At 39.2% G+C, this 23,257-nt stretch overlaps 1 protein-coding gene across 2 annotated transcripts in view; it reads left to right on the plus strand.

Moving 5' to 3' along the window:
* The window catches only part of spidr (scaffold protein involved in DNA repair), a 264,566-nt gene that overhangs the window by 49,327 nt on the left and 191,982 nt on the right, over positions 1 to 23,257 (plus strand). For both annotated transcript variants that reach the window (XM_059980514.1, XM_059980523.1), the window contains exons 6-7: positions 8,308 to 8,564; positions 20,650 to 20,750. In XM_059980514.1, the coding sequence (XP_059836497.1) occupies positions 8,308 to 8,564; positions 20,650 to 20,750 (358 nt within the window). The remainder of the gene's footprint in view (positions 1 to 8,307; positions 8,565 to 20,649; positions 20,751 to 23,257) is intronic.

The following is a 23,257-nucleotide window of genomic DNA, read 5'->3' on the forward strand; positions in this document are numbered from 1 at the left end:
GCCTGTCATTAATTGTTGGGAGGATGCTGGAATTAATTGTTCAGGAAGTAGAAACAGGGAGCTTATGGGGCATTGCCCATAAATTTAAAAAAACAGAGCTGAAAATACTCAGTTAGTCAAATAGCAGCTGGAGGGAGAAATAGTTAATGTTGATAACCTTTCATCAGAAATGAAAAATAATACTGTTTGATTCAAGCTTGTTCTAAGTTATAGATAAGGGGAAGTGTGAAGGAAGCAAATGTTAGGTTGGGGACCAGGGAAGACTAAATGACTCACATGATGTTGGTGCCAGTTGAGAGAAGGAGTAAGTACTTGTTAATTACGTTGAAAGGAGATGTAAGAAGGTGAATGTTAACAAAACAAAAAGGAGCTATGACGTACAAGATACTGCAGAGGTGGAAGTATGAAGTATAAACACAATGTTGGAAGTGCTCAGCAGGTCATTCTCACAAGAATCTTGGTGATCCTCTCACAAGAAATTAATATGTCACTTAAAGTCTGCTCAGGCTACAGTTAGATTACTGTGTTCAGTTGTAGTTGCCTCATTATGCGAAGGATGTGGAAGCTTAGACAGGGTGCAGAGGATATTTACCAGAAATCTGCCTGGCTTAGAGAACATGTCTTAGGAGGAAAGTTTGCATTAGCTAGGGCATTTCTGTTTGGAGTGATGGAGGATAAGGTGCCTTAATAGAGATGTATACAATTATGAGTAGTGTAGATCAACTGAGCAGCCAGCACCTTTTCCTAGGGCAGTAATGACATTCATTTAAGGTTAGCTGAAGAATGCTTAGGGGAGATGTCAGAGCTAAGTGTTTTTTTTGGACAGTTGCAGATGCCTTGCTGTGGCAGTAGAGGCTGATACAATTAGGGATATTTTGGGATATTTAAGACAGTCTTAAGATATGCAGGTGGTTGTAAAAAAACATGGAGGGTCATGAGCTATGTTGGAGAGAATGTTTAGATTGACTGTGGAGTGTATGTGTGTGTCTATATAGATAGATGTATAGATATACAGATATACAGTATATGTAGATATAGAATTATTTATATATATATATTTATAGATTCACTGAACTAGTTGCTTGTTGATACTGTGGGCTATTTGTAGACCCTTATGTATTTTCAGCCAAAAACTTTGTATTCATCTTCTCGAAATGCTCTGTGTTACTGGTTAAGCTCGCAATATTAATTGACTTCTTAAAAAATAAATCATACTTGGAGTTTTACCTAATGGCCTTATGACAAAGGAGATAAATGTATTGAGCTGCCATTGTCACTTACTTCAGTTATTACCTGAAGAATTCCATAGGTTGTGGGTTTACGTTTTTGTGGATTCTGTTCTCTTCAGGTGAAAGCTGGTTGATGGCATGTGTTCCTGAAGTAGTTTCTCACAACCAGGGGTTACTCAGATCCAAGATAATATTGTTTTGTTTTCTCCACCATTGTTTATGTTGTTTGATGCCTTTCTGGGGCATTTGAAAATGGGAAATACTAGAGGAAACATGTTTGGTAATTAGTTAGTGTTATCTAAAGAATTGAAAAATTCCAATGAGCATTTATTCTATTTTCTGAAACCCAGGATTTTTTGAAAATTGAAACAGATTATTTTGGAAGAACGTAGTCATTCAAGCAGCATTTGTGTAATAATTTGAAGAAGAGGTGTGTGCAAGAGCATTAAGTGGTTTCTCTTTCCATAAATCTGCTTGACTTGAATTTTCTGTTTTTATTGCAGGTTCCAGTAAAGAATTCTATTAGTTTTAAATGATTTGAAAACCATATTAGTATCTTCAGATCTTAGTGAAATGTTGTCATGACAACCACTCTTCCCTCATTGTCAACAAAACAAAAGAGCTGGCCGTTGACTTCAGAAAGGGGAGCAGTGCATATGTTGAGAGCTTAAGGTTCCTAAGTGTGAACATCACTAATTGCCTGTCCTGGTCCAACCACATTGATGTCATAACAAGGAAAGCTCATTAGTGCCTCAATTTTTTCAGGAGGTTAAAGAAACTCGGCATGTCCCTGTTGAGTCTTACCATTTTTTTTCACTGCACCATAGAAAGCATTCTGTCTGGATACATAACAGCTTGATATGGCAACTGCTCTGCATGTGACCACAAGAGACTGCAGAGAATTGTAGAAGCAGTTCAGTACATTACAGGAACTAGCCTGTCCTTGATAGATTCTGTCTAACCTTGATGCCTCAGTAAATCAGCCACCATAATCAAAGGCACCCATCCTTCTCTCTTCGCCCCTCTGCCATCGGGCAGAAGATATAAAAACCTGAATGCATGTACCAGCATGCTGAAGGACAACTTCTGTCATGCTGTGATCAGAGTCTTGAACTCAGTAAGACGGATTCTTACTTCTTCAGTAGCTTTTGCACTTTATCCTGTATAGTTATTATTTCACTTTTTTCTAGCTTAATGAAATGTGTAATGATTTCATCTGAGTAAACAGAATGTAAAATTGTCTTTTCACTCTGTAAGACCATAAGACATAGTTCAGAATTAGGCAATTCAGCCCATTGAGTCTGCTCCACCATTCCATCATGGCTGATGTATTATCCCTCTCAACCCCATTCTCTTGCCTCCTTAATTCCTAATTAACCTCCACCTTAAATATACACAACGACTTGGCCTGCACTGCTGTCTGTGGCAATGAATTCCACAGATTCACCACACTGGTTAAGAAATTTTTCCTCATCGCTGTTCAAAATGGATGTCCCTCTATTCTGAGGCTGTGCACTCTGGTCTTGTACTCCCCCACTGTAGGAAACATCCTCTCCATCCATTGCATCACTGCCTTTTAGTATAGGTTTCAATGAAATCCCCCCTCATTCATCTAAATTCCATTGAGAACAGGCCCAGAGACATTAAATACTACTCATATGTTAACTGTTTAATTCCTGGGATCATTCTTGTGAGCCTCCTCTGGACCCTCTACAATGTCAGCACATCTTTTAAAAACAAGCCCAAAACTCTTTATAATACTCCAAGTGCAGGCTGATCAGTGTCTTATAAAGGCTCAGCATTACATCCTTGTTTTTGTATTCTGGTCCTCTTGAAGTGAGTGCTGACATTACATTTGCCTTCCTTGTTGCAACTCAACCTGCAAGTTAACTTTTAGGGAATCTTCATAAAGACTCCGAAGTTCCTTTGCACCTCGATAATCTATTCAATAGTATATCTATTCAATATACTCAATTAATTTACTTGTTTATTTATTATTATGTTTCATTTTATTTATTTTTTTCTCTCTCTGTTAGATTATGTATTGCATTAAACTGCTGCTACTAAATTAACAAATTTCATGTCACTTGCCTGTGATAATAAACCTGATTCTGATGCTGATTTTACAGAAGGTTTTCTGATGAGAGTGAATGTTTAGGTGGTAGATGTGGTGCTGATCGAGCACAGTGGTTTGAGTGTTGCTGCAGCTGCATTGGAAGACTAAAGTTAAACATAGTCCATCACACTTTTAGATGTGGGGCATCACTTGTAACAGGTACTCAATCTCGGAATCTTGTATTACAGCAACAAAGTGGCTGGTACAATCAAGTGTTAGGCCAGATGAAAGTGGGAGCTCAGCAATTGTGTGCAAAAGATGGTTTAACAAGACGAGGGGCTGTGCTGGACTTGGTGTTGGGTAATGAGCCTGATCAAGTGACCGAACCATCATGGAATGAACAATTAGGGAACAGTGACCACAACTCCTTAAGTTTTAAGATAGCTCTTGATAAGGAGAAGTTTGGACCTTGCAAGAGGGTATTATGTTGGAGCAATGCAAATTATGGGAGCATTAGGCAGGAACTAGGGAGAGTTCATTGGGAAAAGCTGGTTTTGGATGTGTCCACATCTGACATGTGGGGGTGTTTAAAGATCAATTGCATGGAGAACAAGACAGATATGTTCCAGAAAAAGAAAGGACTAGGATGACGTGATTAATTTAGTCGAGGAGAAAAAGGAAATAATGTAAAGCTTAAGAAGGTCAAATGAAACAGAGCCCTTGAGGATTATAAAGAAGCCCAGAAAAAAGAACTCAAGAAGGGAATTAGGAAAGCCAGGAGGGTCTATGAAAAGTTTTTGGCAAGTAGAATTAAACAGAATCCTAAACTATTCTATATATACATCTGGAGCAAGAGGATAACTAGGGAAAGGGTAGGACCACTCAAGGATAAAGTGGGGGAGGGACGTTTGTAGAGAATGTAAGTAAAAACCTTGATGAATAATTTACATCAGTATTTATCAAGGAGAAAGGTGTGGATATTAGGGAGATCAGTGCTGAGCGTATCAATATACTAGGACATTTTGAGGTCAAGGAAAAGATAGTTTTGGATCTTTTAGAGACCATTTGGGTGGATAAGCCCCCAGGTCCTGATGGGATATACTTCATGTTATTGAGAGAGGCATGAGAAGAGATTGGCAGGACCTTGATCAATGTTTTTGTCTCCTCTCCACCCACAGGTGAGGTCCTGGAGGACTGGCAAGTAGTTAATGTTTCATTATTCAAGAAGGGAATCTTTTTTTTTCTAAATCTTTTTATTATTATTAGTAATATGGACAGAATACAAATGATATATTGATAAAGAAATTACCAATATATAAATTCCATTACATATAAAAAAAACATACATAATAGTTACAATATAAATGAGTTTACCAAGACATAAGCCATAAAATATATGTAAGAACATGGTAAATCTGAATATTTCATAGTATATGATATAAAGAAAACAGAAAAAAGAAAGAAAAAAATATATATATAATGCAAAACTAGCTAATCTACTAATCTAATAACTAATATAGAAGAAAAAAGAAACAGAAAAAAGAGAGAAAAAAAAGGGGGCTGTTTATAATATCTCACAAAAATAAGTATTCATCAATGCCGTCACTTCCGGTCCTCTCAACATACATAAGCTAAAAGCTGGGGAATCAAATGAACTTGGCACAGGGTCATATTACATCATATGAAAATGTTGAATAAATGGTCTCCATAACTTTTCAAATTTAATAGAAGTCTCAAAAGTACCACTTCTAATTTTTTCTAAATTTAAACATAACATAGTTTGAGAGAACCAATTAAATACAGTGGGAGGATTAATTTCCTTCCAATTCAACAATATAGATCTTCTAGCCAACAGAGTTAGAAATGCAATCATTCGACGGGCAGAAGAAGATAAATGCAGTGAGTCTAACATTGGTAAACCAAAAATTGCGGTAATAGGATGAGGTTGTAAATCAATATTCAAAACCGCAGAAATAATATCAAAAATATCTTTCCAATATTTCTCCAAAAATGAACAAGACCAAAACATATGAGTTAAACACGCAATTTCAGATTGACATCTATCACAAATAGGACTAATATGAGAGTAAAAATGAGCTAATTTATCCTTGGACATATGGGCCCTATGTACAACCTTAAATTGTATTAATGAATGTTTGGCACATAACGATGATGTATTAACTAATTGAAGAATTCTATCCCAATTCTCACTAGAAATAATAAGACTAAGCTCTCTTTCCCAATCCTTTTTAGTCTTATAAAGAGGTTCTGAACGTATCTTCATAATTATATTATAAAGTTTTGAAATAAGCCCTTTTTGAAAAGGGTCTAATTCAAATAAACTCTCCAAAATATCTGAAGGCACAAAATTTGGAAACGTAGAGAGTACAGAACTTAAAAAATGTCTAATCTGTAAATATCTAAAAAAATGAAATCTAGGCAAGTTATATTTGTTGGATAATTGCTCAAAAGACATGAAACAATTGTCTAAAAATAAATCAGAAAATCTTAGTAATCCCTTAGTTTTCCAAGCCGAATAAGCTCGATCTATAATGGAAGGGTGGAAAAAACAATTAGATACAATAGGACTATTTAAAACGAATTGAGTCAACCCAAAAAATCTCCGAAATTGAAACCATATATGCAAAGTATGTTTAACTATCGGGTTGTCAATTTGTTTCAGCAATTTAGAAAGAGCAAAAGGGAGAGAAGTCCCTAAAGAAGGGAATCTTGGGTAATCTTGTAAACTGTAGACTGCTGAGTCTCACAACAGTGGTGGGAAAGTTACTGGAGAGAATTCTTAGGGAGAGGATTTAAGGGAATTTAGAAAACATGACCTAATTAGTGGGAGCCAGCGTGGCTTTGTGCGTGGCAAGTCACGCCTTACTAACTTCGTTGAGTTTTTTGATGAGGTGATGTAGGCAATTGATCAAGGTAGAGTTATAGATGTTGTATACATGGATTTTAGTAAGGTGTTTGACAAGATCCTTCATGGGAGGCTGATCCAGAAGACTAAGGTGCATGGGATCTTTGGTGAATTGGCCATTTTGATTCAGAATTCACTTGTCCATAGAAGACAGAGGGTAATGATCGAAGGGACTTATTCTAGCTGGAAGTCTGTGGTTAATGGTGTTCCACAGGGATTTGTACTGGAACCTCTGTTGTTTGTGATGTTTCTCAATGACCTGGATGAACATATGGATGGATGGGTTAGTAAGTTTGCAGATGATACGAAAATTGGTGGTGTTATGGAGAGCATAGAAGACTTGCATAGAATACAAGAGGACCTAGATCAGTTGTGGATATGGGCTGAGAAATAGCAGATGGCGTTTAACTCGGCCAAATGTGAAATTTTGCAGCTTGGTAGATCAAATATACAAAAGACGTACAGAATCAGAGTCAGATTTAATATCACCAACATATGTCATGAAATTGTTAACTATGTCAGCAGTACAATGCAATACATGGTAAATAATAAAAAAACTGAATTACAGTAGGTATATATGTGTATATTAAATAGTTAAATTAAAATAATTAGTGCAAAAACAGAAATTAAAAAAAAAGTGAGATAATATTCATGTGTTCAATGTCCATTTAGAAACCGGATGCTACACAAGGCAAGATCTTTAACAGTATTGATAAGCAGAAGGATCTTTGGGTCCAAGTTCATAGCTCTGAATGTGGCTACACAGGTTGATAGTGTGTCTGTTAGCTGAGGCATTCAGTTGGAAAGTCAGGAAGTGATGTTGCAGCTTCATGAAACTCCAGTTAAGCTGCATCAGGAGTATTGTGTACAGTTCTGGTGAAGAATGTTGAGCTTTGGAGAAGGTGCAAAAGAGGTTCACCAGGATGTGTCTGGATTAGAGGGCATGTGCTATAATCAGAGGTTGGACAGACTTGTGTTTTTTTCTCTGGAGCGGAGAAAGCTGATGGCAGATCTGGTAGAGGTTCATAAGTTTATGAGAGGCATAGCTATAGTAGAGAGACCATTTTTTTCCAAGGGTTAAAGTGTCTAATACCAGAAGACATGCATTTAAGGTGAAAGGGGGTAACTTCAAAGGAGATGTGAGGGGCAAGATTTTTGCACAGAGACTGGTGGATGCCTGGAAAGCATTGCTTGGGTTTGATTAGTAGAAACATTAGAAACTTTTCAGAGATGTTCAGATAGACAGTGAATGTGAGGGAAGAATATGAACATTGTATATACAGAAGAGATTAAGTAGCTACCCATTTGATTACTAATTTAGTTGGTTTGGCTCAGCATTGTGGGCCAAAGGGCCTGTTCCTGTGCCGTACTTTTCAATGTTCATCAAAGTCTAACTGCGGTTTTGACAGAGATTGCAGCTCAGCACTATCTTTTTCGAAGAAGAGTTTTACAGTGTAGAAAAGTACTGCTCCATCAATCGAACAAGGATAATAAATAAGTGATCATCAGAAAGAATGCCAGGAAACTTCACGTGATCTGGAGTTAGTATTGATCATTCCCAGGGTCTTCTCCTACCAGTATAACATTACGCTTAAGCAGAAGGAGTGTAATTGGAGATGTCTTTATTTTTTCATGGTGCTGAGGAGATGAATTGAGAATATATAACACTTTTGCTTTGATTCCTCCTTTTACAATGTTTTTATATACTTCTGTACAGTGTACTTTAAGTTTAGGGCTTAATATTTTAGCCAGAGTTAAAAAGTGTCTTCAGAAAACTATTTAAACTTTTGCAAGTAATGAGGAGGCAATAATGAAAATAGAGTACTGTATTGTCTCTGACATGAAAAATAAACTGAAATAAGTTTTCAAGTCATGGTACATATTTAATGTTTAATTGTGTACAGTGTGCAGGAGAAAGTAGAAGTATGGTGGTCATGAATGTAGCTCAGTTCTGGGAATATTTCCTGTCTGTTTTGTAAAAATTTCTCCGGTATGACAAGTGAGGCACTTCTTCAATCAGATTCTTTCCTTTGCCAAGATAGTGACAGATTTAAAATGGAATCTTGTATAGGTAACTTGAATCTTTCATGTTTTAGGTAGCAGAAGATATTTTAGAAATTTCATCTGATAGTGACTGCACAACTGAACAGGATCAAGTCGAAAAGTCCACTCCACCTATTTCTATACAGCCAAATGCATCTGCTTGTGAATCTGGATGTAGTCAGCGCTCCGTCAGGTCAGCAAGTGATTGGTTGAAATGTGCACAAGCATTTCTACGGACACCTGAGAAGGAAAAGAGAAAGCTATTAAAAACCCCGGAAGATTCGGCCAAAAAGAGAAGAAAATTTCTAAGGTGAGTCAGGATAGTTTGCACGTTTATGTTGCATGTGTATAGAGTCGTACAGCACAGAAATAGGCCCTTTGTTCCACTATATCTATACAGATTCCCTCTGCCCCACCATCTACGCTGATCCCTTTTATCTGCATTGGGGCATATTCTTCTATGCCTTGCCTATCTGTCTAAGTGACTTTTCAACATATTAATTGTATCTGATTACACCACCCCCTCTGGCTGCATGTTTTCAATATCCTCCAACTCTTTGTAAAAAACACTTGACCTCCAATTCCCTTTCCAAACAAAAAAGTTTCTTCTCACCTTAAACCTCACACTCTCGTCTTTGATACCACTTGTGTACAAAAAGCACTTTAACAATCTTATCATATTTTTCTGTTTCATAATCTTGTTTACTTCTATCATCACCCCTCATTTTCATTTGCTCCAGAGGAAACAAGACCATCCTAAATAATCTCTCATAACTAAAGAGCTACAATCCAGGCAACATCCTGGTGAAACTCTACTGCGCTCTCTCCAGTGTAATCACATCTTGATATAAGAACATAAGAAATCGGAGCAGAGGTAGGTCACCTGACCCACTGAGCTTCATCCACTATTCAATAAGATGTGGCATATCTGGCCGTGGACTTCAGCTCCACTGAACCCTATTACCCTTAATTCCCCTCCTATGCTAAAATATGTCCAACTGTGTGTTAAATATACTTAATGAGTTAGCCTGTACTGCTTCACTGAGAGGATAATTCCACAGATTCACCACTCTGTGGGAAAAGCAGTTCCTCCAATCCTTCCAATAGTGTTGCAACCAGAACTGCACTAAGTCCTCTAACATTGACATATTTTCTCTAATCTCTTCACCACAGGTGTAGCCTGTTCTACTAAAATTTTCATTATTTGCAGTGTATTGCTTTTGATTGTATTTCTTGTTTAATAATGCAAAAACTAAAGATTAATCAACTGCAAATTTTTTTCTCATGAAGCTTCCCTACAATTACTTTGTGGTAATGAAAGATTACAAGTGATTATGAGATCAAGAACTAGATTAAATATTCTTTATTATAAAGCTGTACAAAACAATGATTCATACTTTATTTAAAATATATTTTCAATAATTACATCTCAGATTTTCCAAATCTTGAGATGCTCATAAATAAGTTTTTAAAGCAGGAAAGGCATATGATCCACTTGCATTTAGAGGGATATGGGCATTGTGTAGGTGGAAGGGATTAGTTAGTTAGGTATTTAAATGCCAGTTCAAAATTATTGACAGAAGGCTTGATTCTGTGCTGTATAGTTCATTGCTGTATGTTCTGTTCCAAAAAAATTGCAATCTTATTCAATAATTTGGATGAATATACCGAGATGGTGATATAAAGCTGGCTGGCAGTATGAGTTGTGAAGAGAGTGCAGAGAGCTTTCAAGGTGATTGGAACTTACGAAGAGAATGAACATGAGTTGACAGATGAAGTATAAAGTCATTAATTATGTTGACAAATAAAGAAAAGCAGAGTAATTTTCAAATGGTGAGAAAGCAAACATGCAGGTTTAACAGGCAAAGTGGCAAATGGGCTGAATGACTTTCATTGTAAGAATCTGCACACAATTTGCAGCTATACAGGGCCTCACTGAGTTTGCAATTGGGATATTGTATACACCTGGCTTTCTTACGTAAGGGACGATATACTTGCGATTAGTAGGATTGCAATTGATTTCAGAGGAAGGAGGTATTGGCTGGGTGGGGGTAGGTTCTGTGTGGGGAGAATAGAGAGACAGGACATTTCTTCTCAAGTTTAGAAGAATGGAAGGTCATTTTCATTGAAAGATTCAAGGAGGAGGCAGGAGGAAAAGCAACGGTAGGAAGCTTATAAAGGCCCTGAGAGGCAGGAGGCAAAGCAGCAATGAGAAGCTGGAAAAAGAGCCCTTCTGCTTGGCTCATAAAACTTATGAGAAATCCATTCACATTAGCCAACAGAAGTAGGCTGTAAATGAACAGCCATTGTGAGAGTGGGCTGGTGTCTGGATAGTAAGTTAAAAGACTCGTATGGCTTCAGTGAGCATGGCTCAGATAAGGTTAGTTGTATTTTCTTTTTAGCCCTGGAGAATACAGATGGCACTTAGGACATGAAGACTTCAGTATCCATGAGGACTTCACCTGTGGGAAGTGTGTCCTGCTGCAGCTTCTGACTGACTATGTGAAGGAGCTGGATATATGGAGTTGAGGTTAAACCCAGGATCCTCTGAGGTGCTGAGTGTTTCATGGATCTCAGTTTTAGTGAGGTGGTCACACCGAGGCTATGGGCAGAAAGTTGTTGGGTGACCACGAGCATAGGAAAAGGGAGTAGTCAGCTAGTGCAAGACTCCTCTTTGGCCAGTCCTCTCGAAAACAAGTATACCATTTTGGATACTATTGGTGGTGACAGTCCAGGAGAAGGCAGCAGTTGCTCGTTCAGTGGCACCAGGACTGGTTCTGAGGCACAGTGGGAAATAGTTGAAGGCAGGAAGAACTATAATGATAGGGGACTCGATACTTACGAGGGCGGATAGGATCTGTGATCTCAAAATAATGTTGTGTTGCATCCCTGGTGCCAGGATTCAGGATGTCACAGAACATTCTCAAGGGGGAAGTTGAGCAACCAGAAAGTCATTTGCACATTGGCACAAATGACCTTGGCAGAGAAAGGGATGAGGTCCTCTAGAGTGAATATAGGAAGCTTGGGAAGAAGTTAAAAAATAGTACTTCGAGGGTGATAATCTCGGTTGCTTCCAGTATCACATGCAAGTGGGGGTAAGAATAGGAGGATATAACAAATGAATATGTGGCTGAAAAATTAGTGTAGGTACTGGATTTAGGTTCTGGTACCATTGCAATGTCTTCTGAAGCACAGGTGACCTGTTCAAGAGGGTTGTGTTCCACCCGAACTGAAGGAGGACCAATATACTGGCAGACAGATTTGTTTGTGCTACAAGGATGAGTTTAAATAAGATTGGCAAGGAGATGGGATCCCAAATGTCAATGAGGCAAATGAGCGGAGGGGATCTTTTTCTTTCCTAATAAAGGGCTTAGTTGGGATGGGATTTGTTAGGTGCTTTCAGGAAAGTTTCCTTGGGCATTATTTAGAGGCTTGACTAGGGTGAGGATAAAACTGACCTACTCTTGAGAGACAGGCAGGGAAAATAAATGAGGTAACAGTTGGGGAGCACATTTGGACAAGTGACCGTAGTTCTATGAGTTTTAAAATAGTTATGAAAAAGGACAGAATTGGTTTCCCGCTCAAGTTCTAAACTGTGGCAAGATGAATGTTGATGTTATGAAGCAGAACCTTGCAAGGGTTGACTGGAATAGGTTGTTTTTTGACAAGAGGACTGTGGGCAAGTTGGAGGCTTTTAGAAGTGAGATAGTGAGAGTTCAAGGCCTACATGCTCCTGTTAGACTGAAGAGCAAGGCTAGTAGGAGTGTGTAACCCTGGATGACAAAGAGATATTGAGCCCTGGACCAGATAAAAGAAGGAGACATGGGTCAGGTACAGGTAGCTGGGATCAAGTGAATCCCTGAAGGAGTATAATGGACACTGAACTCTCCCCAAGAAGGATATTAGGAGAGCAACAAGAGGACATGAGATAACTTTGTTAGAGAAGATTAAGGAAAATCCAGAGATCTTGAAAGTATTTTAAAGTTAAGGGACAGAGTAACTAGAGAGGGAATTGCATCATCATTTGCTATCGTTGCTGATAGACTGGAAATAGTGCGTTTATTTAAGGAGGGTTCCAAAGAAAAGCCTGTGCGCTCTTGGTTAGGACATCTTAATATCAGTAGTAAGTTACAAGGGATGTGATGTACACCCCACTTGGAAGTTTTCTTGTTTTATTGTTTTACAACATTGAATCACAGTGGATTTAATTTACCTTTTTTGACTCTGATCAACAGAAAAATACTATTTCTTGCCAAAGTGAAAACAGATCTTTACAAAGTGATCTAAGTTAATTACACATATAAACGGAAATATATACATATATACACAGTTAAACGGAAATCATCTCCACACCTCCAAATGGAGAGTCAAGGTGTTTTAATTAATTGTAGTAAAAATACATCCGTATCAGCAACTGCTATTGAGTCAGTATCCTGACAAAATCTACAGCATGAAGACAAAAGAACACTCCAAGCAACTCCGCAAAAAAGATATTGAAAAGCACAAGTCAGGAGATGGATACAAGAAAATTTCCAAGTTACTGAGTATCCCTTGGAGTTCCAGTTAAGTCAATCATCAAGAAATGGAAAGAACATGGCATAGCTGCAAATCTGCCTAGACGAGGCCATCCTCAAAAACTGAGTGAATGTGCAAGGGAGGCCATCAAGACAATTCTGGAGGTTTATGACAACACTCTCCACAGCTGCTCGTGGCAGCAAATTCCACAGATTTACCATTGTCTGACTAAAGTAATTTCTCCGCATCTCTGTTCTAAGTGGACGTCCTTCAATCCTGAAGTCGTGCCCTCTTGCCCTGGACTCCCCGACCTTGGGAAATAACTTTGCCATATCTAATCTGTTCAGGCCTTTTAACATTGGAATGTTCCTATGAGATCCCCCATCATTCTCCTGAACTCCAGGGAATACGGCCCAAGAGTTGCCACCCACTTCAACTCTTGCTTCACATTCCCATTCGGATATGTCCAAACATGGCCTCCTCTACTGCCATGATGGGGCCAAACACAGGCTGGAGGAGCAACACCTCATATACCGTCTGGGTTGTCTCCAGTCCCTTGGCATGAATATCAAATTCTCTGACTTCCAGTAATTCCCTCCCTTTCCCTATCCCAGTTTCACTCTGCCTCCTCTTCCAGCTGCCTATCACCTCGCTCATGCTTCTGCCTTCTTCTACTACCCATAGTGCTTTCCCCTTACATTCCTGCTTCCCCTCTCCCACCCCTTGATCTTTCCTCTGATTGGGTTTTCACCTGGCACCTACCAGCTTTCTCCTTCCCACCCCCTCCACCTTCTTTATAGGTACCCCCTATACTTGCCCCCTCCCTCTTCAGTCCTGACGAAGGGTCTCGGACCGAAACGTTGACTGCTTGTTTCCACGGATGCTGCCCGACTTGCTGAGTTCCCCCAGCTTGTTTGTATGTGTTGATTTGTCCACAGCATCTGCAGTGTACTTTGTGTTTAGGCCTTTAGTGATGTCCAACATGTTACACTGCTCTGGAAAGTTAGATTGCATGGAATCCATGGAGAGCTGGCTAATTGGATTGATGGTAGAAAACAGAGCATGATGATAGTAGGTTACTTGGTGGAGGGGGTAAAGCGGACTTTGAAGAAGGTTATCAATAATTATATGGGAATCTTGATCAGCTGTACAGTTGCGCTGAGGAATATAAAATGGATTTGAATTTGGTTAAGTGTGAGGTTTTGCATTTTTGAAAGTCATATCTGGGTAAGACTTTCATAGGGAATGGTAGTGCTCTGGGGATTGTTCGAGTACTAGTGCATGGTTCACTGAAAGTGGAGTCTCAGGTTGTCAGAGTTGTGAAAAGGGCTTTTGGCACACTGGGCTTTGTAAGTCAGGACATTATGAAAGTTGGGAGATTGTACTGGTGAGGCCACACTGAAGTATTGATCAGTAATTGATTTAAGATAGCACTACATTGATGCTGCTGGATGAGGTTCCTCTTTTCTCCCGAAGTGCATTCATAATTCTTGAAAACAGATACAGAAGGAAGATGCTACCAATCTAATCCCAACTTTCAGCACTGAAACAGTAGTCCTGCAAATCGCAGCTCTTCAAATAGACGTAAACGTATTCATTAAATGTTGTAAGATTTTACGCCTTTATCATGTTTTTGTAATAATAAATTCCAGACAGTTGCTTTCCCACTCTTGATGATTTATTTACCCTCTTGGATCCACTGCATTACAGATTTCTTGAAATTAGTCCATTTTGATGTTCAATTCCCTTAGCTAAGGGAAATTAGTCTTCATATTTACTTGATCTTTGCTTCTCCTAAATATACTGTATGCATCTCATTTAAGTTATCTGCTTGTCAACTCCATTCCAAACAAAACAACCACAGCCAATGCTCATACCTAAGATTTTCTTGTCCTGCCAACATCATGCTATATCTTCTCTGCACTCCTCAGTGCAATCACATCTGTCCTTTGTTTTGCTGAGCATAACTTGTGCTTTGTTCAAAAAAGCATTGCATATAATTCTTACATAATATGTTCCTTTAAGAAAAGTAGAAATGTTGAAACATTGAACCAGTTGGGAAGCATCAGTGTAAAGAGAAACCAGTTACTATTTTGAGTGAGGGGCCCTTCCTTAATTTTCAGAGGTTGAAAGATGAGCAGGGCATATAGTCAGTAGTTGAAACATTTACGACCTTGTGAAAGATGGTGGATAGTCGTCTGAGATGGAGACAGAGATATCCAGGAAAGGAAGTGATGGACCACATGAATGATATCAGGATGGAAATTGGCAGCAAAAGTGATGGAATTTTCGAGTCCTATTTGGATGAAGTATGAGGCAGTAGTGCAATTATCAATATATTGAAGAAAGAGTTGGGGAAGTGTTTCCAAATAAATCTGGAACAAAGACTTGTTCAATGTCCACTTCCTGTTGTCTGGTACTTTAACTCTCAATCCCATTCCTTTTCTGACCTGATGTCAGCAGCCTTCTCCAAAGCTGTTCTAAGGGCCAACATAGAGGAAAACATTTTATCTACTATCTAGCTACTTTGCAACCTTCTAAAGTTCAAAGCAAAGTTATTATCAAAGTACTTATATATCACCCATATAAAAAGCCTGAGATTCATTTTGTTGTTGGCATACTCAATAAATCCACAGCAGTATAATAACCAGAATAGAATCAATAAAAGACTACTCCAACTTGGGTATTCAACCAGTATGCAAAAGACAACAAACTGAAATTACAAAAAGAAAAGAATAATGGTGAGTAATAAATATTGAAAACATGAGCTGATGGGTCCTTGAAAGTGAGTCTATAGGTTGTGAGAACATTTCAATGAAGAGGCAAGTGAAGATGAAGTAATCCACTCTGGTTCAAGAATCTGATGTTTGAGGGGTAGTAACAGTTCCTGAACCTGGTGTTGAGAATCCTGAGACTCCTGTACCACCTTCCTGATAGCAGCAGGGAGAGGAGAGCATGTCCTGGTTGGGAATGGACCCTGATCAGGGATGTTTCCATGCCATGCTGTGATGTAGCCTGTCAATATATTCTCTACTACATATCTATAAAGGTTTCTCAAAGTTTTAGATGTCATGCTGAATCTTCACAAACCAAAGGAAGTAGAGGTGCTGCCTTGCTTGCTTTGTAATTGCACTTATGTACTGGGTCCAGGACAGGTCCTCTGAAATAGTAACACCAAAGAATTTACCCGTGTAATTGTATATCTGTATTTTAGTGCATGTATCATTTTAAGCTGCAGCAATTTCTTCCAGTGCTTTTACGGTTCCAAACTAGTGAACAAATCAACTGAATGATTAAGAAGGGTAAGATTTTGGATCATTAGCAATGAAATAATTGTCGCCTGAAAGACAGACTTGTGCAATTTCCTTCATAATTCACATTTTTAAACAATAAAAGCAAATTTAATTATGTGGTCTGGGCAAGATATGTTTATGGGCAGCTAAAGAAACAATGTCTAGACATCTGTCCATGCCAAATTGGGTAGGATGTGACTGAAAGAGGAGGTCAGGGGTTATTGGAAGATATTAAGCGGGCAAGCAATAGCCAGCAATGCTTGACAGAGACACAAGAGACTGCAGATGCTGTATTCTGGAACAATTAAAAAAAACTGCTGGAGGAACTCAGCTGGTCAGACAGCATGCACAAATTCCTTCAGCATTTTGTTTATTGACTCAGCAGTGCTTTATATGTTTAATTAAATATTTTCTTGTAATCCTATCTTATTCATAATGGTTTGTGTTTTTTTTGTATTATAAATAATAGCTGCAGGAGAAATGGGTTTTCTTGACCTAATTTTGGACTGGAAAGCCAAAGGGACTTCGCTGCAAATGCATGTATGTTGCATTTCTGACTTAGAATTGAATGCAGGCTTCTTGCTGGCTATAATTATGATATAGGCTTTTTTTTAGGTGCTGTGGAATGAAAATGGTGCTTTGATGTTCTTACACTATAGTTCAGCATGTCCACATTTGATTGAATATGTGTGAGGGAAATATCCTTGTGAATGTTTCATTTTGTTCTCCTCTAACTGGGACATATTTGGGTACGAACAGACTAATCTTGACTGAATTAAAAAGGAACTGTATGGTCTGTCTGATCTTGGCTTAATTGCCAGAATAATAAGGTAGAAAGAGAGAAAAAAACTCTGACATCTCCCAACTATACTTTCCCATAACTTGCTCTGACTTCACATATTTTAACCACTGAAATTCTATCTTAGTTTCTATTTCAGTATGCAATTTATGCATCCAACCAAGAATAATTAGTGTGCTGGTCACTGACCAGGAATAAAATGCATGAGATTACTGTTTTTGAAAGTATGTATGATTTAGAAATAATTAGTTGATTTAACTTCATGTTTAATTGTTTATGCACATGTAGTTTTCTGTGGAGTTGTATCTGTGTTCAGGCTTGTTCACTCTGATCAAATGTGGGTCGTATTCTCAGAGACTGCTTGTCATAGAATTTCTGATAGTCTTGTGTCTCATTGCAGCATTTGTGTGTACCATCATTTATTACTTGTTGTTATTTCAATATTGTTCTGTTTGTAACATTTTAATATCTCTATCTCCAGCATTATTTCTCTATAATCGTTTAGGTTATAAACTCTTAATCTCATGCTAAGTTATCTGATTTTTCAATATCATGTAATATCTTAGCTGTTTAAGCATTATCAATTGATAAATATATTAGGTCAAAATCTTTTCATCAGATTCAGAAAAAATGGCAACGTAATGGAGAGGAGATGCTGCAGGGAACAAAGAAGAATATCTGTGATTGGGTGTAGACCAAAGTTATAAAAATAATAATAACTTTAAAAATAGCAGTTAGATACCGAAAGGCAACACACTAGCAGTGAAAATAACAAAGATAAAATTAAATTAAATCAATTAAATTCAGATTCAGTTTATTGTCATTTAGAAACCACAAATGAGACAATGTTCCTCCAGAATGATATCACAAAAGCATATGACAAAACAGACTACACGAGAAAATCCACATAATGTTTGGCAATCCCTGGTCCAGAGTCCGGAGAGGCTGCTGTGTATTAATATCGCGCTACTGTCTTAGCGCGTTCCCCGGAAAGGAGCTCCAAATCCACCAGACAAACAAGACCAAAAACTAAAGCTACAAGACCTGCACAAAACCACATAGTTACAATGTATAGTTACAACAGTGCAAACAATAGCATAATTGATAAAAAAAAAGCCTATGGGCACAGTAAAAATAGTCCAAAGATGTTAAAGGACTATAAGTTCAAAAGAAATCACCACACAGTTTCCACAAGTCCTCAGGGTCCCGACAGACTCGCCATCCCACGCCAGTGGCAGAAGGGAATACCCCCACTATGGACTTCCACGGCGCTGCTCGACCCAGCCTCGCAGACACAGCACACAACGAAATCCATCGAAACCAGCCTCACAGAGGCAGCACACACTGAAAACAACCTGACAGCAGCGGACTCCGAGTCCGTCGAACCTCCGAGCCGACGACCATCCCCTCCAGCACAACTTGTCCGAGCACCATCCTCTCCTGAGCGTATTAAGACGGCTCCGCCAACGGTCATTGGCAATGCAACCCCGAGGACTGGGGGGCCTGTTCTTCCCAGCAGAGTCCCAGACCTCACAGCAGCAGCAGCAACGAAGAAGGTCTTCCTGGAGATTTCCCGATGTCCCTCCATGCTCCCACGTCCATTTTCAATCAATTATTATTGTGCATGGCACCCCACTTCACAAATAACAGATAATCAGCTCCGGAGTGGCTGCTGCAAGCTGCTTCGTGCCGCCATCTTGGAACCTATGTTAAGGTTTAAGGGCTGCAACATGTGCTGTTAGAAGATAGGGTGCTGCTCCTCAAATTTATGTTAGACATCTTTATAGCAATATTGAAGGCCAAAGGCAGCATAATTTGGTAGTATGTTGAGGAATTGACCTGGTGGGCAACTGAAGCTCAGAGTTGCTCTTGCAGACTGAGCAGAAGTGCTCTGCAAAATGGACTCTCAGTTTGCTTTTGCTTTCCCCTATTTCAGGGACTCCACATTGTGACCACCAGATCTGATGCAATAAGTTAAAAGAAGTGCAAGTAATTGCTACTTCACCAGGAGGAATGTTTAGGTTTCTGGATGGTGGGAAGGGAAGAGGTAAAAGGGCAAATGTTTCAGCATGGCTGAATGGCAGCTTGCCATCAGAATGGAAGTGGTTGGTGTGCATGAAGAATAAATTGAAATTCCAGAGGCAAAGCTTTGTTCCAAATGCTTAAATAAGATGATATGAGAGAGGGATGTACCTCGTGGTGACATTCCATCGAACATAGTGGAAATTATGGAAATTGTTAGGGCTACAGGTTGAGATGACAAGAAAAGGAAGAGAACAATCAGACATAAATCATGTGAAATTGGGAGCATTGTAGAAATTAGCAGCAAAGGAATTGAAAGCAACACCAATTCAATCATCATTGCACCAGCAGAAGAGTTGGGGGGGGCATTGAACAGTACTGAAATGACAATGACTGAAATAATAGAGATCCTCTCCCATGCATATGTGGGAGATGGCAAATGTGCCTTTTTACATTCTACCTTCCCATTATCCAAAGACTCAGAAGTACTTACAGGTGAATCAGCAATTCACTTTCACTTCTTCCAGTTCAATGTTTCATATTCGATGCTCATATTGTGATCTTTTCATAGTTTGGGTGGCAGCTTTGAAACCCACCTCTGTTCAATCCGCAAGGCTGACCTTTGGCTTCAGTCACCTGTCACTTTAATTGTCTTTCCCACTCCCCTTTGACATCTCACCTACCTTTGGCCTTCTACTTTACAAGTAGATATAGGAGCTGTCAGAATCAAATATGTTCGTAAAATTTCAATATTATACTGATGACACAACAGTGGTGGGGCTCATCATCAACAATGATGAGATGGCCTACAGAAAAGAGGTGGAAAAGCTCGAGACTTGGTGTAAGGCAAGTAACCTCTTCATTAATGTCAACAAGACAAAGAAGATGGTTATCAACTTCAGTAAAACTCACACAACTCATACCCACTTTTACAATGCTGGTGGAGCAGTAGAAACTGCAAGCAGTTACAAACTCCTGGGAGAGCATTTCTTACACAATCTCTCACTGCCGCAGCACACATCCTACACAGTCAAGAAAGCTCACCAATGCCTCTCCTTTCTGAGGAGGGTGAAGAGAACTGGACTTGCACATCTCTACTTGCGTCATTCTACAGGTGCACAGAAGAGAATGTCCTAAAATGCTGCATCACTGCTTGATATGGAAACTGCACTGCAGCAGGCAGGGAAGGTCTACAACAGGTAGTCAAAACTGCCCAACGTTTCACTGGCATCAGTTTACTGACCATCAAGGATATATATACAGAAAGATGCTGAAAAAGAGTCAGTAACATCATGAAGGATCCTACACACCCTGCTCATGGACTGTTTGTCCCACTTCCGTCAGGGAGGAAGCAATTTCTGCCAGAACCACCAGACTCAAAAACAGTTAATTTCCACAAGCAGTAAGGTTGATCAACACCTCCACCCATTAACTTCATCACTACTTTATTCTTTCCCGTCAGTCACCTTACGTACAGTCTGGCATCACTTTATGGACATAGAATCAATCAATGTATATAAGCTATCTTATGTATTTATATTGTTTTTAAAATTATTATTCTTTATCTTTAGTATTTTTATGTGCCACATTGAATCCAGAGTAACAGTTATTTTGTTCTCTTTACTCTTGTTTTCAGGAGATTAAAAATTTTTGAATATTTTCATTGTTCTGTGAAATTAATTTTAAAATAGTGGATTTTGACATTGTCTTATGCACAGAGTTTCTTTTAAGATAAATCTAACTTGAAATTATTTCATCTTCTTCAGGGGAGGACTAGCAGAAAGGTTAAACAGACTACTGTGCAGAGAGAGGTCTGCCATCAATTTTTGGAGGCATCAGTCTTTAACTGATTACAGACTTCAAAGAGGTATGTCTCTTTACCAAAGAGCGTTCTATCAGAATTTACATTTTCAACCACGTATCTTATACTTCCTGAGGTTTGTGTTACTTTTGAAAAGTCTCCGTGCTTGTGTGTGTTCTAAGTATATTTATAAACTGGTTTGTGACTTTGTATGTCATCTGGATAGGTACAGGACTTCTGGTGCTGAATCAGAATGCTTTTCTGGGCAAGAACCTAACAAAACGTTTACAGAACAATGTATTGTAACTTGTTTTCTATTGCAATAATGAAGTTGGTCATTAAATATACAATAGCTTTTGCAGCAGAGAGCAGTTATAATTGTCTCAAGTTGTATTGTTATTTATAGGATTTTTAGTGAACAGATGTTTATTACATTTCTCAATTAACTTTGTTTGAAAAGCATGTTGTAGTAATGCCAGTGCACTTTTTGGAGCAATTCAAGATGGAGAAAAATTTCTTGGAGCAAATATAATTACAGGTTCAGTTGGTATAATGCCGAGACTGTCATCATCTGGGCAAATTGCACTGTGAAACAGACATCAACTTCGGGATTTCAGCAGATGTCTATTTTAATGCAAAGTCTTGAAGCTGCCATCAATGATTCATCAATGCTGTGTTGGTTGTGTTATGCAATCTTCATAGTGATTATGAGAAACAAACAAAATATTTGAACTGTCAGGTAGTTATGTGTTTTTATTACTATAAATAAATTTCCAAAATACCTTTTTGTTTCATGATATATCAGGTAGTTTTTAGTGGTATACTAATTCAGCATCTAAGGTAGATGGAGCTCATCAGCCTGGGAAGGCAGTCCATCTAAGAGAGGGAAAACTCTTGATTTCAAACCTCCGCTGACTTGCGGCCATACCCACTTACAGGAAAGGCTTTGGCAGTAAACCCTGAGGACATATCTGGAGCTGGAGTCCCTAGGACAGTCCTACATTGCTTTCAACCTCGCTGTGGCAACTCCTGCGATGACACTGGTGCCAAGCTGTATTGGCCCTTGCCCTTCCCTTGGCCAACATCAGTGGCATGGAGAGGGGAGACTTGCTGCTTGGGCAACTGCCAGTCTTCCATACAACCTTGCCAAGGCCTGCGCCCTGGAGAGAAGACTGAAGCAAGACTTTCCAGGCGCAGATCCATGGTCTCTTGAGACTAACGGATGCCATCACTAATTCAGCAGAGGCAAAAAAAATGCACACCAGGCTTAATCTCTGGAAAGGGAAAGTTAATGTTTCAGATCTGGGGTCCAATCTCTGAAGTCTGGACATCAGAGTCGGGTTTATTATCACTGACATACGTATGTCGTGTAATTTACTGTTTTGTTGTAGCACTACTATGCAAGACATAAATTTGCTGCCGGTGGTGTGGTGGCATCAAACCATCAGACAGAGAATCAGAGTTAGGCCTTTTGATCCATCGAGTCTGCTCTGCCATTCCATCATGGCTGATCCTTTATTTCTCCTCCTCAACCCCTTTTCGCAGCCTTCTCCCTGTAAGCTTTGATGACATGTCCAATCAAGAACCTATCAATCTCTGCCTTAAGTACACCCAACGACCTGGCCTCCACAGCTGCATGTGGCAACAAATTCCACAAATTCAACACCCTCTGGCTAAAGAAATCTCTCCGCAACTCTGTTTTGAATGGATGCCCTGCTGTCCTGAGGCTGTACCCTCTTGTCCTAGACTCTCCCACCATGGGAAACATCCTTTCCACAACTACTCTGTCTGCTCCTTTCAGCATTCGAAAGATTTCAATGGGATTCCCTCTCATCCTAAATTCCAGCAAGTACAGACCCAGAGCCATCAAAAATGTTCCTCGTATGATAACCCTTTCATTCCTGAAATCATCCTTGTGAACCTCCTCTGGACCCTCTCCAATAACAGCACATCCCTTTGAAGATGAGGAGCTCAAAACTGTACACAGTACTCAAGGTGAGGCCTCACCAGTGCCTTATAAAGCCTCAGCATCACATCCCTGCTCTTGTATTCTCTTCCACACCACTGACTCAACCTGCAAGTTAACGTTTAGAGTGTTCTGCACAAGGACTCCCAAGTCCCTTTGCATTTCAGAATTTTGGATTTTCTCCCCATTTAGAAAATAGTCTACACATTTATTTCTACTACCAAAGTGCATGACGGTGCATTTTCCAACATTATATTTCACTTGCCACTTTCCAACCCACTCTCCTAATCTAAGTGCTTCTGCATCCTTCCTGTTTCCTCCGCACTACCTGCCCCTCCAACAATCTTTGTATCATCTGCAAAACTGACAACAAAGACATCTAGTCCATCACCTAAATCATTTATACGCAGCATAAAAAGAAGTGATCCCAACACCGACCCCTGCGTAACACCACTAGTCACTAGCAGCCAACCAGACAAAGATCCTTTTATTCCCATTCGCTTCCTCCTTTCCAATCAGCCAATACTCTAACCATGTTATTACCTTTCCTGTAATACCACGGGCTCTAAGCTTGGTAAGCAGTCTCAAGTGTAGCACCTTGTCAAAG

Source organism: Hypanus sabinus, chromosome 1 (assembly GCF_030144855.1).
Source record: "Hypanus sabinus isolate sHypSab1 chromosome 1, sHypSab1.hap1, whole genome shotgun sequence".
Lineage (NCBI taxonomy): Eukaryota > Metazoa > Chordata > Chondrichthyes > Myliobatiformes > Dasyatidae > Hypanus > Hypanus sabinus.